This window comes from Trematomus bernacchii, unplaced genomic scaffold, assembly GCF_902827165.1.
Source record: "Trematomus bernacchii unplaced genomic scaffold, fTreBer1.1, whole genome shotgun sequence".
NCBI lineage: Eukaryota > Metazoa > Chordata > Actinopteri > Perciformes > Nototheniidae > Trematomus > Trematomus bernacchii.
The window spans coordinates 9105051-9123417 of NW_022987714.1; the positions used below are offsets into that span (position 1 = coordinate 9105051).

Below are 18367 nucleotides of genomic sequence, written 5' to 3' on the forward strand. Positions count from 1 at the left end.
CACTCTCATTGAGCGAAGGCCTGAACCTGAACTCTGGATTACGGCGTTCTTAATAACACACGCAGGCACACACACATTAAGAAGGTGAATCACAGTAACAGAGACTGGGATGGAGGTTCATATTCTCTTCAGGAGAGGAAACTCCAGTGAAGTTAACTGGCCAGTTGGCTGTTTGGATGTCTCCCAGAGGCCTAAAAACGCCTCTGACTTTCACATGTATGCAGTGATGGATGTTTGAAACCACTTAGGAACAAATAAACATGAACTCTGGCCATTTGGTGTTAGTCAGACTTTAAGTCTTTCCATTATGGATTTAAGTATTTTCAAGTATTTCCAAATTCAACTTTCAATTAACAAGAAGAAATGAGCAATATATCTGAACCTTGACCAGTCAAGTGGGCAGGGATTTGTTAGCACAACACTTTTTGGAGAACTGTAAGGATTCAAAGGTTTTTTTATCTGTTAGGACCAATTCACTAGAGCTCCATTTACTCTCTTTTTTCACCTAAAATGCAGTTTTTCCATGTACTGTATCTCTCTCTCTTGGTGACATCATACAACTTCCTGTGTGACTCATTTTATTTTATTTTTTTCTCTTAGACTCGACTTGCAGGTTGATCACCGCTGTTTCATGCTTCCTAATTAGTTTCGTCATTGATAATTTTTTGCCACTATAAAACCTTTACATTTAGAGCTAATCTCAAGACTAAAATAACCTCATGTGGCATTTTTTATTATCACTTCAACCCCTGCATGAATCACATTCATCATTCTGTGACTCACCAAGTCCTTCTTAGTTAGTTTGAACTGCTACTTCGACTCCTTCTCTCTTCCTTAATTATTCTCTCACATACTAAATCGAGCATTCACACACACTCCCAGATCGAAATTAACACCATTTCAGAGAGCCTTGCTGTGTCTTTCACACCAGCGTGACATCATCAGACAATCACAGGTAGTTCACTTTAAAAGCTCAAGGAGAACATTTCACAGCACCAAATCCTTTCCGGCTTATTTGTTCAGATATAAACTCTTGCTGCTGGTTCTCACAGTCCGACGTGAACTTTGATATTGGCGTTTCAAAGAACTGGATGAAAATGTCCCCCCTGTAAATCTAAAAGCAGCTTTCTGCTGATTAACATTCCGTGTTGGGCAGGGTAAAGGGGCAAAATCATGACGCAGAACGGGGTGAGTCAAAGGGGGGTGACATGGGTGGAGGGATGCTAGATGGATTACGATTAAGGACTGCAGGTTCACTCACACTTTCAATCACCACGTTCCTTTTTTCCCTCTCCATCTCTCTCTCTTTCAAACCGTACCTTTAGACTGAGTTTAAGAGCAGAGTGGACAAGAGGCTCAGGAAATGAAAGGCAAACCACCGATTATCGTTCCTTTACAGAGAAGTGCTTTGTACACCATTTTGTTTATTGCTCTTTGGCCTTAACTCACAACTGCTACACTGAGTGCAATGATTATTGACGTCCTTCCCAAAGGTTAACAGCAATACCCCAAAATCAAACATATACACAATCCTTATACGCACAGTAAATGTATTTGAAGTATCAAAAGAAAGAGTTCTAATTGTACAAATGTGCTCCTGTCATTGGATTATTTGGATTATAACTGTGGAGCTGACTACTTTATATACTGTTTGATAGTTTTATAACATTGCATCATATTTTGAATTACTTCTAAATTACTTTCAATGAGTGGCTACATAAATCTCATATTAATTTGTAACAACCTGCACAGTAAGCTCAATAAACAAGAGAGGCATTCAAATCTACATAGACAGAAAAACTATATGTAGAGCACAGTTGCTTTAAAGGTCTCTCATGCTCAAATAGAGACTGCATTAAGGAGGAACAACCATTCCCATACTTACTCCATCTCATAATAACCTGCCATGGATAAGTTAAACAGAGAGGATGAGTATGCAGTATTTCATGGGTATCACAGCAGCATTTCACAGCAGTGCTTGAACAGGCATGCAGCTCTTTTGTGTGCAGTAATTAGAAGGGCTGCTCTTTTAACAGCCACCTGACTCGACTGCTGTCCACGCCATTGTTGACAACAACTGTCCTCACTGTGACGCACAGAAGAGAGGTGAGAGTTCGATGCCGGGAGGGGATACTGGGAGGGTATTGGTCGTAACATCGGGTGGTAAGAGTGGGCGAAGCACCTCGTACAATTAGTCTGGAAATCAATGCCACTGTGGGAACATTTGTAAGAGCGACCTACTGGCAATAAATCAACAGACCACCCAACCTCAGACACACGATGACATTCTGATATATGTGCAGACACTTTTGAGCACAGACTCAAATATTGGTGAGGTGTCATCAAACCATATATCATGTGGCCATGTGTCAGTCTCGCAGATGACAGCAGGGCATAGACAGCAGCTTTAAATATTCAGTGTGTGTGTGTTTGTGACCTGGGTGTGTGAGGGACCTGCAGGGCGTGGTGGGGTGTCCACCTCTTTAGCAGGAGGCAGTAAACTACCTCTAACCAGACCAGTCACCTCATTCAACTGGCTGTATGACCCATCTGACACAGGGGTTTACAGCCCCAACCCTGACACTCACACACTGCACACACTGCACACCCCTAAACACAGGGGGAGTGTCCACACCCTAAAGAGAGCGCCCTTAAGAGAAGCCTCCTCTTGTGCAGTTATGTCACCTTTTGACCTACACATCTTCACACCCACAAAGCAACACTTACTCACACAAAGACACACACTCACACTCATGCCACCCTCTTCTATGTATCAAGTGCCCATGTGGTGGTCAGCGCTATGGGACGCACTCAAAATTAAACAAAGCCTCATTGTGTCCATGTCCTCCTCACACAAGTACACACACACACACATGCTTAGACACCTACAGTACAATGGTCCTGGACCTGGGGGTCAGCCATCTTTGTTGTCCTTCTGTGCTTGGACTTCCTTCCTTCACCCCTTTTTTTTGTCATTCTTGGAAAAAATGATTGTGCTTACATGAGCATTCTTGATAGCACACTTTGTGATAAGGGAAATCGAAACGGCAATATAAATATTTAATTAAAAATAAAACAATGAAGTAAAGAAATGACAAAGAAAAGTTAGAATTAACACTTGAAACAACGAAACAGAAGAGAAGAAAGGGACCAAACTGACTGAATATGTGTCAACAAATATAAGCCACATTAACAGTGTGGCTTATTCTTGACCAGCTCTTGATATAAAAACGGAATAAAGCAGAGTGTGGGGATCATCTTCCTCAATGTGGTGTGAATGGTGACACATTGTGAAAATCCATTCTAAGTTTCAGTTCTGCCTTTTGGCTTCCGGAAAAAAAATCAAGAAACGGGTAATTGCCTGATTCACCACCACTCACTACTGTATTGGTTTCCTTTTCAAACCAAGCGGACAGTGTTTGACGTCTATGCAAACAGTGTGGTGAGTGTTTAGTGCTTCTTCCTCTCTGCAGGGGGCACCTGCTCACACATTCCTCTGCCTGAGCGTGGCAGCAGCACAAATAAAGTTGTGGGTGGTGAGCGTATGTGTGTGTGCATAATATGCAAGGGGGGGGGTGTTTGTTGCCCATGTGTGTTCCCAGCTGTTGCCTGTGCAGGTGCTACAGGCCCGCTTGACTCAGTGTGTGTCATTGAAATCATTTATAAGGTCATCCCAACAACTTCAGACAGGTCTAATCTCTGCATTCTGTTTTAATGTGTCTGGCTGTGTGTGTGTGTGCCTCTTAATGTGTGCATATGCATGAGTGTGTGTGTGTGTATGTTATGCAGGTCATAAGAGGCTACTGATCCAGGGGTCTCTGTGGACCACCCACTTAAGCCCTCTACTCTAAGCAGCAGATGGAAAAAGAAAGACAAGGATCACAGACAAGGAGCGATGTCACTTTGAGAGGGAATGTTGTCTTTTTTCAATCTCCTACATATTTCTACTAACTCTAAAACCAGAGCACTTTAACAAACGGAGCACTCTGACAAGTACAAGCAATGTCAAAGCAAACGTCCATTTTCCTTTTAACTGCTTAATAAGCTCTGCAATTCTCACGAGTGTGCATGTGTGTGAGTTAATGCATTTCTTCCTGAGTATCGCAGAAGACCCGGTCAATTCACTTTAACTGACGTTCCCACAACCCTTCCAAGCCACAATGACTATATAATAGCTGACAGACTCAAATCCCTTCCTAGCACACAAACACACACAGAAACTCACTCCCTGGCACACATACAGACTGGCCACATTGTATATTATCAACTACGCCCTTTACAGAAATTAATAAAAACCATGTTCGGCAGGAAACAATGGATAAATCATCAGGAAAGACACCAACTTCTCCTGTGAGACTGTGCTACAAAGTGAACAAAATCAGGGAACAGGAGAAAAGGTTTCCAGATTGTTGAACGGTCGTCCCACTCAGACTTGTAATATGTGCTGAGTGTCAGGGTCTAACCACCATGGGTATTGTTAGTAAATCATGACGAGAGGTGCAAGCCACATCCTGACCACACACAAACCAAAACACACAAACCCCTCTACCCTTCCCAGAGAGACCACACTGCCCAGCAGAGACCCCTTAAAGGAGTGTGTGGGTGTGTGAGTGTTTCCGAGGAATGTTTGTGTGTTACAATTTGGGGAGAGGACTATTCTTACACATGCTCACACATAGCTCCTGTGAGAACAGCAGACTGAGTGACCAATCTCTTTTCATTCTCATATTCCCACTGAAGGGTCCGTCAGTGTGTGGTGATGATGTGTGTGTGTAGTCGAATACCCTCTCCTGCATTTGTTCCACGTCTGACAGGCTTTCACTCGACAAAATCTCTCCTTTCTGCCCAATCCCACTGTTAGTTATTTTACTTCCTGTCCCATTCCAGGAGAAACAGGAACCCCTGCACTGCCAGCTCGGGAAACCCCATGACCACAGATGGCTAGACAGACAGAAGGAGAGGCTTGTGGGATATTTCATTCAACTGCTTGCCAAGTGTTCAGGGTTTGGGTTGGAACTATTGTAATCTCTAAGCTAGGAACATTCTCACACACACATAAATAGCCCGTGAAGTCTCAGAGGGGCTGATGAGAAGTGATAATTAGCTACATTTCACCTGATGCCTCTTGAGAGATACATGGGAGAAAAACACACACAATAATGAAGACGGGAAGGAGCTAGGGAGAATTAATGTGAATGAGCATCTCTCCATGACGGCTGTGAAGGTATTTCAAGACACGTACAGTAGACCTCCATCAGCCATCCTCCCTAAATAGATTTGATACCCAGAGATTACGATGGATATTTACAATGGAACTTCAACATCCTGGTAGTTCTTGGAGCTGATGGTATGATGATGCGTTCCCCAGCCGTGGTCTCTGAGCTACAGGTTCCCAGGAGCCTTTAGGCAACAGGACAACAGTGTGGGAAGTCTCTGGCTGACCCTCGCTGAGAGGAGAACTGGCAGTATGCAAGGAGACAACCGCTGAGCCGGCGAATAAAAAGGAGGAGAAGTGAAATAGGGAAAGCAAAAAATGGGAGGACAGCAGATTGAGGGGTGGCCAGTTTTTTTATGATTGGATTTTCAGACTGCAGTGACTGGTTTGCACACACTGATATGCAACGAAAATAGCCCAGAAACAGAGTGTTAGATGTAGAGCTGCATGCAGAATTGTACAAGCCAGGGCATGAATAGTACTTGACCTCATTGTGCAGGCGCTGACCTCACTAACAGCTACCACCACGAGGCGGTCAGAGAGTAATTACAGCCCTCAGTGCAGAAGTGCCTTGAGCCAAGATCCACAAGGCAGGTTCATCTCCTGCTCTGTTTCTTACCTCTGACTGACCCTCGATTCCTCCCTGCTTTTCTTTCTTTCCCACTTTGCTCTGCTTTACCTCTCAGCACTGAGTCAGGTAGACGCATTATACCCACTTTCAGAACCAACGAGGGTCTTTATCCCCACATGTTCAGCCATTTAAAAACATTAATAACGCTGCTCCACTCTCCTTCGCTGTTCAAGTTGTTAACTCCTTTGCGCAGTGTGCCACACCTTGTAAAAGTCCATAATGGTTCATGTAGAAGTGTATTGAAAGCAGGACCCCTATTTCTTCTCTATCCGTGATCAGCAGTGAGGAATTCATATGCGAATTCATGCGTAGAGAGACAAACAAACATCTGTATCGTATTCACTCACGGCCTCAAACACACACATGATACAATGTTATTGGTTTCCCTTCTGCAGGAGATGATGATGGCATTTCAAGACTTGTGTGCGGAACACGGGGAGCCAAGAAAAGAGACAACTGTGGAACGAAGACTGAAGAGAAGGAGGGAGGCTCGGGGAGGACGGAGCGATGGAGCTCTTGGGAGGTTTCCACGGGGGTCATGACAAGAAGAGGGGCCTCCACTAAAGTGTGTCCTCCCCAGCATGAGTCTGGAGATGATAGCCATCCATCCCGGCTTGATGAATCTCAGGGATATCTGTTTTTCTTCCCACTTCTCACACACACAGCAGATATCACAGACATCCTAATGAGGTTAAAAAGCACTGGTTGTCACACCTGCATACAGGGGGGAAGCCCACCACATGCTGATAGTGCAAATTCCTTTCCATTATTGTCTGTCTGTTTGCTACTTATCAGTCTGTGTCTCTATCTCAAGTGATTTTAGATTTTCTTTTAAAGTGTGTGCGTACCGATGCTGTTCTGTGTGTGTTATCTTTGCCTTTTCAGATACTGGTACAGAGCCACAATGTTATCAGAGCCACAGACACGCATCCAGGCACCTCCTCACTGGGCTCTCACATGTGGGATAGACTCTCTGACTGCCATAAATTGTTCCATTGTTCTCCTAACATCAGATTGCCTCTTCCTTGGATCCTGTCTGCAGACCTACTGTCAAAACAAAGCCTTTCGGCATCACAAAATAAAACATCTCCGTAGACGTGTTGGTATGAAACCACTTCAATGAGTCAAAGCTGGGGCTCAGCTGAGTGGCTGGGTGGCTGTTGCAGTATTTATGACTTGCTGACCCTGAGGCTCTTGACACATCTTCCCCCTTCAACCCCATCATGCAGACACACACGCCCCTTCTTAGCACCTGACTGGACTCCTGAAAGACTCCTTCTGTAGGAGGGCTTCCCTGGTGGAGAAATTCCCTTCCAAAAAGCAGACTATTAACAAAAGACAACGCATATCATTGTTAAGAGTTTCCTTAATGGCTGAAAGGTGTCTTGACCTCTTGAGCTCCAGGACTTCCTCCTTCTTGACTTCTGTCAGAGTTAATGCTGGGCTGGGTCTTACATTATATATTTAACTGTCAGGCTGCCTTTCAAAGTGGCTTTACGGTCCCTTTTAACAGAAGCATCATAAGGCCGGCCACTGACACGCACACACATGTATATACAGTATGTGCACTGTATGGACTGTTGACTAATGTGAAACACATGGATTCTGATGGGAGCGCTTGTTCAATAGAGCCGAAATTAGTCACACTTGTTCCAAGGGCCAGAGGGGCGTAACAAATGTCCAATCCTAACATGTTTAATAATTCCATTGGGCTTACGTAGTTTAACAGGATCTGGTTTGATGAGCTGATGAACATGTTGGCATTTTTAGAGGCTGTTCTGGTCTTTGAGGTGGAGAAGGGAAAGCATTGAGGGGTGCGCTCTGTGCCTGGCTTAAGCGAGCGTCAGTTTAACTGCTGTCTGACTGACTTCCTCTGCAACCTCCTCTCCTCTGCAGAGACTGACACACACTTCCTGCCACCCAGCTACTAATAGTCCAATTGATATTCAAACACGGTCAATGGGAGACACAAGGCTCAGTGCAGAATTAAGTTCAATCATGGAAAATTAGAAAGCAAAGTGCACACATCTTTTGGGGAGAAGCATCATCTTCACAAGGACTGATCTGTTTGACACAAGAACATTCCACAATCAAACAAGGCATCCTGTCATCAATGCGAAATTCCACCACATTCAATTCCGTCTTCTCTCTCTCTCTTCTTTCGCCCCTCCAATGCTCAAAAGGCAGATTATCTCAATGTCGAAGTGGAAACTTGGCGACCATGGCTGGAGAGTGTTATAGCCAGAGCTGTCTGTGACCCTGCAGTGGCACACAGATGGCCAACACAACACAGATAGACAGAGACGGAAACAGAGAGATGGGAGGAGGCCAACACAGAGACACAGCAGATGTATCTCATAGCCTACTAATTCCACGAAAAAAGGTTCAAATACAAAGTTTGACACATACTAACATTTTCGCACACATGTACATAGTTCTATACAGATGTAACCCAAATTAGTAACATACCCAAAGAGACATATCCTGTACAGACATACAGTAACACAAACAAAGCGTCAGCTCAGAGTTTTGTTATCGCAGCAGCATGGAGTCAAGTTTTCCCCGCCACACAAACCCAACATAGACTCAAACCAAAACATGCTCCTTAGCATGTTGAAATAAAACTCAGACGTGCTAATTATGTGTAACAGCGAGCCTCTTAAGTCTGCAGCGGAAATGCACTCCAGCCTGATGATGACTGTTCAGGCAACCCTAAACGTCATCTAAACCTTTATATGTTTATGCACACCTAACTCTTGAATCACAGTGTGTGGCAGGGACTCACTCCTCCATTGCAACACTTTGGTTACTAACTTTCTCTCTAAGAAAATCTTCCTTTGGGATACAAACTGTTTATTTTGGTTCCAGGAAGAGGTCCACATGTGCTGTGCAGATCTAATCGACAGAGAGAGACTAAAGGCTATGGCCAAGGGTGTCCTGTCTTGAAAGAGTCTGCTTTCCTGTGCCCACATGTGTTCTCCATATGCTCTAAATGTGCCCCTTCCCTCCACTAACCACCAGGGAATTCCAGAAAGCCTTACTGTACATGGTTTTGGTCTAAATCTGCTGTGTGAGCCGCTGTGGCTTTTTTTAATCACCACGTGTCTTTCTGGTGGACCTTGACCCAACAGGTGATGTTTTTAGGAGAGAAATAACATTCAAATGTATAGTGTATACATGTATAGTAGGCATGGTTTAGGAGTAGAGAGAAAGTCGGCAATAGAAAAACAAGACAGCGTAAGGTACACAGAAATAGAAGGGATGAACAGACAAAGTTCCAAAGGGGCTAGAGATTGCAATTGTTGAGAGCAACCTCAAAGGACAGATAAGAGAGAGTAGAGTCAAAAGTAAGTTGGAGAAGAGCTGTTTTTTCCAGGCTGGTAGAGATGACCAGGTTTGATGGGGCATGACAGGAGAAACACGGAAATGAGAGTGACTCTAAATGACTTAAATAACCCACAGCAGTTTGGTTAGCACACTTTGGGGGAGGGGCGACGTGTCTTGTGATGTTGGCACAGGGATTGAAACGAGCCGCTGAGCCTTGATGTTTACATATGTGTTGTTGCTGATGAAGCTCCGGACTCGACGCACAGACAAACGCATTCCAGTGTCTGACAGAGAGACACGAGACAGTTGAGAGAGGACAAAGAGAGACACAATGATTGTTACCCCTATGGAAACTTTCCCAGAAAGTTAGAAAGAATGAAACCCTGATTGCCTTGTGCTTTTATTCCAAAGAGAGCTGCATCTCCTTAGGTTTAGCCAAACAGGACTGGACACCCGTGTCTCCACTCATCATTCTCTGATTGGATGTCTGTGTTAACTGTCACTCAGCCGCCCTCAACCAACTCTGCTTCAGACAGAAGAGGCAAAACCAGACCAACACACACAAACAAATGCAATCTGAACATTAAATCCACGAGTCAAGCTCTCAAATTGAAAGACACACTCTTGAATGAAGGAAGGCAAAAATGTGTCCATTTCAGAAGCACAGATGCCATCAGTGTCAGAGGAGAGAGAAAGAGAGACATCAGAAGCAAAAACATGCAGAATGAATGTCAAAGGCTGTGCTGGCCTACTTATGACTCAAAAGGCAAAACATAACACACTTAAACTCACCCACATGCACACACCTCCTTTAACCTGTCGCAATGAGCACTTTGCAACACGTTCTGAACCTGGCACGCTCACCAACACGCCTGTCATAAAAGCTGCGGTTTCTTTTCCGTTCTTATCCTTGTTCTTTTTCACTCTCTTTCCCTTTCGTTCTTTCCAAATTCTGCTTCTGGAAAATTGGCTGGCTGTTCGGGGTGTTGGAGAAACAGTTTCCAAACAGCATGCAAGCTGTGAACTGTTGCTCAACCTGTGCAAGATGGTCCGTGAAGCTGGGCCTAATTTCACAGTGCAAGCCGCAGGTATATGAAGTACTTCACTTATTCCGACTGACATACTTTTTTTTTAGTAAAATGGCTTTAAAACCGAACTGGAAGGCAGTCAGTTGAGAACCAGACATGGAAGTCCTTACCAGAGTCCTTGTCCACTGACACAATGTTTGCTTACCACACCCTCTGTACACTCACAACTTTAGTAGTCATGCAAGTCATAAAGAAAAGCATCTTCTTTTCTTTGTCTGCTTCTGTTTACGTGGGAGGGTCTGCCTGTGGTGAAAGCATCAGTGTTAGAGGTGTTTTACTCTGTTTTTGTTCCTACTGTATATCAACTAAGATATCAAGTGAAGCGCCTGCATCTTTCTCCTTTTATCTAGGTTGATGTGATCATAAATGCATGTGCAAGTGTTCTGTGAATGTCAATGAGATCCGTCCGCACATAAGCGTGAAAAAGCTAAATGTGGCCAGAGGAGGATATAGAGGCCTGTGTAAAACAGTGTGTCTACAGACGGGTGTGTTTGCTTTTCCAGTGCAATATATCGGAGCTTAGTCATTCAGGCTTCACACACTGCTGCTCTGACTCCGCTGGACAAAGAGGTCACTGAAGAAATCACAAAAAGCTTCTTCTTTCAGTCCCTTTACACAAACAACAGTAAAGACTTGAAAGTAAAATAAATAAATCGCTTTCCTAGCATGAAAAACATCCAAAAAGAAGTTGTGTCCTTTTGTATTCTCAGTGCAGCAGTGCACACATACACGTGTACATAAACTGGCTACACTGATCCCAATCAGAGAGGACATGTGGGATTATGGCTTCATCTCTTCCTCAAAATATCTCTATGACTCCATCCAGACAAGTAAGTACGACTCAAACAGATTTCATCAGAGAACACAGCCAGGGGTTATTATATCCAATCCCTGGTCAGACAAATCTGTTTCCACTCAAACCACACACCCTCCATGCTCTTTCTCTTCACTTTCCCCCCCACTCTGCCAATCTGATCTGTTTCTGTAATTAAATAGTATGACCAAATCCCCCTCACAACGGTTCTGTATCGACTTCAGTAACTGGATTCATTTGTGTTAGAGCACACATGCAGAGAAACTGATGCATGCCAGGCAATGCCTATTAGATATTACAATTGGGAGGACTGTCTTTGATTTTTAAGTGGTAAGGAGCAGGACAACCGAGAAACTGATTTGTGGTTTGATAGAGACTCAAAGAGTTTACTCTTTATGAGCTCTGTACAAATGTTTAAAAGCAAGCGGAAAGGATATGCATTTGCCACTGACACCGACTGAATGGAGTACTGTATATGTGTTTTTCTTTGCAAACCATATGCTGTAACACTTAATCAAACCATGTCTGTTTTAAATAAGTGAGTGAGAGGGTGGTGTAGCTGTAGAATGGATAGTCTTTCTGTAGCACGACAGATCTCTTTTGGTGACTGACTGCACTTAGTTTAAGTCTGGGGTGGGTACAATAACTGCTGTAACAGAGTAGCTTATTATACATGTGGTATTTTTTGTATTTCAAGTCAGACTTGTTATATTGAGATATACACTTTGACTGTCAGGTCAGGTAAGACAGGAATTTTCAGAAAGACAATATCTCTTTTTATGCAATTCATTAGGTGTACTAACACCACCGGATCTTTTAGAAAACGTTTAACAATTGTATTTATGCTTCACAACAGAGTTAGACAGACATTTTTATCTTGCACCTCAACCTCAGTCTCACACACGTCTAACTCAATGTTGAATTGTTATTGTTTATGTCACAATCCAACCCCTGTTTCCGTTTCTGGCTCATGTTGCTACAGTATAGCTACTCATTGAGTGGGCAAGAAAGAAAAAAAGACAACCATCGCACAATGAATGTTTGTTAATGTTGTCATGAATACTAAGAAGAGTAAAACGTGCCTAGGCCCAGACTCTTTCCACCTTAATATCAATTGGTAAAAGAAGCGTTTAAATGATATTAACAATTCCTTTATTTGTCACTACATGAGTTTTCTATTAAGAAAACACCTGCTCAGACTGGCATACATACCACTGACTTTGAACCTCTGACCCACGACCCTTAACATTCAGATTCCAATGCTATAATGACCCAGCCAGATGCCAACACAGGTGCATGTGGCTCTGACTACCCACAGAGATGATGTGATGCACAGTGGTTGCTTTCAACAAAACCATTGCTAGCATCCAGGCAGTGCACTGAGCCCAGGATTCCAGCCACCTTCCAGCCAGGCGCTCTGCTTCCCTCATTAGGGACTCCGGCTGCAACCCCAAACCAATGAGCAGGACAGATTCCCCAGAGAACCTTAGCCAGCACTCTGTGGTAACACGTGTGACACACTGGCTGCACATTTTCCAATTCAAACAAGCCAGAGGAGCTCAGTAATAATGTGTACTTTCCTGTTATTTCTAGATAGACTCAACCACTACTCCACAAGAATGTGATTAGGAAGAATAAATCAAGAAGCCAAGGCGCAGATGCTTTCAGGTTTGCAGCCACTATTTCCTTGTCTCTGTATTTGTGTTCATTTCCCTTTTTCTGTCATTCCCATATTTCATTGCTTCCTCCCTATCAGTGCTTTACTGTAAACAGTTTTGAAAGAGAATGACTCATGGTGCTGTAATGTGATAGGAGGAGCGTGGCTTGAGATCAAAATAATAACTGAAGTTTCAAGGAGAGAGGGGTGAGTAAAGACCGGCTACACACAGGGACGTATACCATCTGTTAGGACGGTTATTTGACTTTGATTGTTATTAATGTGACAAACTAAATGAGCCGTGTCAAAGGATGTGAAATCGATGCGAGGTTCCTGAATTCATGTCGTTGGTTTTGTAATAGCTTGACAAATCCTCTGTGGTGTCATATCTGTGAGAGCATTACTCACAAATTGCCAAGAATAGTTGCAATACCCACACAAGCACATTTAGTCACCCACAGATGAACACATTGAAATACATGTGCACACCAGCACTGTAATGGTTCAGTGTTTCAACAGCTGGTACCAGACTAGAAGCCAGCACAAACGCTGACATGGACCATCAGTGTGTGTGAAGCCTAAGGCAGGTACACCCAACACACACAAACTTGTGTAGCGTTTTATGACGGATCAACCTTATTATCCACAAAGCTTTACGGTCTTAACTTAAAAAAACACTGACCTGCTGTCAGTGTTCACAAGGTTATATAATGCATCTGTAATCATTCGGGCTAAACACAGGCTTGATGGTAATGCCTGAGCGAGTTTGCAGCACGCCTTTAACAGGAGGATGAACTTGAGTCTATTTCACCATAATATTAATGTCCTGATTGGTTTTCCAAAACTGTATTTGATCCCAATCCAGGTTTGTGGAGCAGGGAGTGTATTTTGAGAGTGCTGGTTTCCCCATCTGTGTGACCACAGTGCTGGGCTGCTCTCCCTGCATCTTTTTGCCCTCTGTTCCCACGCCTCTTTCTGGGCTAAATACATATTTCGAGAAATACTGAGCAGCAAATCATACGTCAATGCACCCAAACCCATTACTCACAGCCCTTTTGACTTCTTTTACAGAGATGGAGAAACTGAGTTTGGCTTTAGGTCAGGACTGGACCAAATCAAAGTTTGTTTATCCAGGTAAACTTTGCTGAGCATGAATGCTCTCTTTCAGATGGTGCCTGCTTTAAATGCACATAGTACAGTTTGGAGCCATAGAGCAGCCATTTACTACTACAATCTTTCACTGAGAGTTTGAATGGAGCTGAGACAGTCTTGCTCAAAGTCAAAACTAGCTTTCAATAAAGGAACGTGTGAAACACATGAACAAAAAAGAGAACATTTAAAAAAGTCCCACAAAAAAACTCAAATGGGCCTGAACAAAACTATTCAGCCATCCGGACAAGAGTTTAACAGGCAACTTTGTGCCAGTCATGAAAAGCAATCACTTCATAGCCACTTCCACTGTCCATTAGTAAAGCTACTACTCTGCACTTTAAAATGCCCCATAGTACTATCAATACAAATGATACCAGGAAGCTCGTGCTATTTCCCTTTGAGGAGAAATGAATGATAAATGGATTCTTCTGTATAGCTGCACTGTGCAGTGGGTTCGACCAGTGCTGTGGAGCCATTTGAACACATACATAGCAGACTAAAAAGGTTACAGGGTATGAGTGTGTGTATGTAATTGTGCTTGTGCAAGTGTGTGCATGAGTAATGAATAAGATCCTGGCACATCACAACCGGGTTCCTCTAATGCACTCCCTGGAGACCAGAAGGAATAAACAGATAAAGATGAAGTGGACGTGAATGCAATCGCAAAGACAAAAAAAGAGAGAGCCAAGAGTGAGAGTGAGCAAAAGAGGGCAGGAGAGGGAGGGAGTTTTCAGAATTGTTATTGGAGCCGTAGAAGTCATTTCTGACTTAAAGAGTTCCAGATGTGGGCCAGCCCCTGAGAAAGAGTAAGAGTCAGAGCGAAATCAAGAGGGAGGCATATTTATCAGACTGTACCCTTCCATATGATCAGGAGTCTACCCTCCCGTTTTGAGATCATCTGGTTTAAGAGCGGAACGTGGATCTTTGCTTTTGTGGACACTGATGGTCGTGGTGGCTGGGGGGGGAAGGGGACTTCAGCTGCAGGGGGGTGTCGGTTTAGGGTGTGGGGTGTCAGGTGGTAAGGTGGTCGAGGGTGTGGTGGCTTACAAAGCCCAGGGTGGAGAACGAGAAAAAGCGAGGGGGGGCAGAATAAGAGGCGGGTTGCGCGCGCGACACACACTCACACACACACACACACACACACCACACACACACACACACACACACACACACACACACACACACACACACACACACACACACACACACACACCACACACAGCACACACACACACACAGCACACACACACACACACACACACACACACACACACACACAACACACACACACACACACACACACACACACACACACACACACACACACACACACACACACACCACACACACACACACACACACACACACACACACACACACACACACACACACAACACACACACACACACACAGCAACACACACACCACACACACACACACACACACACCACACACACACACACACACACACACACAACACACACACACACACACACACACACACACACACACACACCACACACACACACACACACACACACACACACACACACACACACACACACACACACACACACCTTTCTCAAAACCAATGACCAAAATAGAACCCGACCAAAAGACGTCCGGTTAAAAACTGGGACAAAAGCTGCTCTTGAACTTTATTTGCAATGAAATAGCTCCAACTAAAGCACATGGCGAGCAAATTCAATGCCTTCTACTGAACACTTGCTAACTTCAAAGGAGTGCACATTATGAATTAACCATTCGACTCTGCACACAATATGAAATGTAAATTGTCAGTGAATGAGTGTGTGCATTTACTGTGTTTTAAGTGCTGGATCGATCTTAGACCTGTAGGAAGTTGGCACAGTTAACAGCATTACTCTCGGTATGTGCATGTCCTTGCTCATAAAGGTGCTCCTGCATGATAATGTCTTAATTTAGAACCACAGGGCCCTGTCATAATGATTATCTCCAGTTATTTTCTCTCTCTCTGTAATGTATATGTGTATGTCCTTGGGTGTGTATGCCCAGATTGCACAGTGTTTGTTTTCCCTCCCTCTGTGTTGAGCTAAGCTGCACGATCACACAACAAAAGGCCATTGTGCTGAAGAGAAAAGCTCTGCTCCGGGGAGCTGGTAGTGGGCCACAATACAAAGGCTGGTTACAATGTCCGAACACAAGCTCATGAATCAACTCTACACTGGGCTGCCAAAAACAGCCACAGAAGGAGCGCTATGGGTTTGAGAAATAGGGAAGGGAAAGAGAGTTGATTGAGGATGGATGTGAGGGTGGAGTAAACAAATGGACAAGGAGCAGGATGCACAGCTGGAGATGTGAGGGAGAGAGGTGGAAGATATGTGGAGATTGTGGTGGGTGAATGGATTTGTCCAAGAGGAGGAGAGCGAAATGAGGAAATGGAAGAAAGGGAGGGTTTGAAAGGAGTGCAGCCAACACAGCAGGAAGATGAGAGGTGAAGTCAGCGTAAAGGGAGAGCTGTGTCAACAGACAAGCCTCCCGCCTGTGCTGTAAAGGCTCTCTGCGCCCCCAAATCACAACAGCAGAACAAGAGTGACATGTGAAGGCTCAATATCCAACTGACCAATGAGAGGGAAGTCGTTACAATCAAATGTGGCTGTTCAACACAGAATCCAGCAGTGTCTCCTGTTACGACATTGAAATACCTTCTTTGTTCGTATCAGATGTTCTGTTTTTTCCTATTCTGACTGATCAAATTAGCAACAACTTCATCAAACCCTCATGCACAAAGAGCTGCTATTGTATCCAGCAGCAGAACACACTTCACCTTTTCCAAACTCTGAGGGAGTGGAAAGTGTTGACCAGCATTAAAGAAGGGTGTGTTACAGAAAATGAAAACCTTTTTGGGTGAAGTTTGACATCCCCATCACCCCATCACCACACAGCAAAACATATTGAAAGCTGACATTTGGATACATTTTCTCACAGAACATCTGGACATTATATTGAAATAAGTGCACTGAATCAAATACATCTGTAAAAGTATTTACCATTGGCGTTCTTCCCGCAGATCAGGTGCTCATAGTGCTGCAGGACTCCCCAAAGCTCCGCGTCATTGTTCACCACCCCCTCCAGGGCCTCTGCGCTCACCGGGTAGCATGATGACCCCGAATCCGGCCCTGGGTGACCCCTCTCGGCCATCAGCACCCGGGCTCCTATCTCCTCCACCAGGGCTTCCATGCATGCGGTCAGGCATATCGCTGCGTACTCGTGGATGCGCACGGAGATGCGTGTGTCCACCATCCAGCGGAAGACGCGCCCCACGGAGAAGGAGAGGCCGCAGCGGGCCGACTTGCCCTTTCTCAGCAGCTCCCCGGCGCTCATGCTATACATGGAGATGGCCTTGACCGTAGCAGAGACGCAGTGGTCGGCCAGGGCCCAGCTGAGCACCAGCCTCATGGCACTCTGCACCTCGAAGCGCGTGCAGCGGCAGTGCATGACGCTGAGCCGCTGAGCCTCTCTGGAGATGCGGATGAGAGCCCGGCGGAGGAGAGCGGACAGCCGCCGCACGGCATCCGGGGAGAACACAGGTGTGGGTCCGCCTTTAATGCCCCCACTCCCGGCCACTTTGCGAAGTATCTTAGCCACCTCATCTTCGGTCCAGGGGAACTCTTCCAACTCAGGTAAGCGGGGACACTTTGAGAATATGTCCTCCGGGTCTTCGGGGAGGACCGTGTTGACCGTGTCCCAGCTGTTGTTCCTGCTGTTCATAGAGCCGGAGTAGTACCACCAGTTTCCCCGATGAGGGATCGTCATAAAGGCCTGCGAGTTGGACTTGGAGGAGGACAGGCTGAGGGATTTACACGAGTCCCCCGCCCCATAGCCAGAGTCCAGGGTCAGGTCCTCCAGGGTTTTCATGTGGGCATTGCTCAAACCAGCCATTATTGTGAAACTGTTTGAACAAGGGTTTTGAAGCAAAGCGGCAAACCTGGTGAGCGGTTTACCTGAAGTCAGTCAAGCAGCAGTCGAAACTCCCCGCAGAGCTGGAAGAACTGGTTACACAGCGGCACCGTTGACTGACATGCTGCTAAACATAGTTCGGTGCAGGATAGAGAAATGACACAACTGCACACGCTGGTAAAATGCTGCTCGATAGCTAATATGTTGTTGTTATTATCAAATGAGTAAGCCGGGGAAGTTAAAGTCGCACCCGTCTCACCTTTCCCCCGGACAGCGCAGGGATTTAAACTTTCCTGCAGTATCCAAACTCTTTAAAATACGACGGAGTGTCTCCCAGCTCTCTGAAAACAGCCAGACCTGAGTTCATTAGTTACAATATATCCCGTGTTGCTGACCAGCAGACCGAAACTGTGTCGTTTTCGTAGATAACCGTGGAAAAGTCCGATACTAGCTCATCCCACTCCCGTCCCGGACGGTGCTCGGTCAGGAACAGGCTGTTGGATACACTGAGCTACAGATGTGTGAAAGGAGAGTCCGCTGCTGA

General features: G+C 44.9%; 1 protein-coding gene across 1 annotated transcript in view; it reads right to left on the minus strand.

Annotated features, from left to right (window-relative positions):
* abtb2b (ankyrin repeat and BTB (POZ) domain containing 2b) overlaps positions 1-18367 on the minus strand; it is a 42633-nt gene extending 24266 nt beyond the window's left edge. The window contains exon 1 of the mRNA XM_034141729.1: positions 16914-18367. Within this exon, the coding sequence (XP_033997620.1) occupies positions 16914-17805 (892 nt within the window). The 5' untranslated portion in view covers positions 17806-18367. The remainder of the gene's footprint in view (positions 1-16913) is intronic.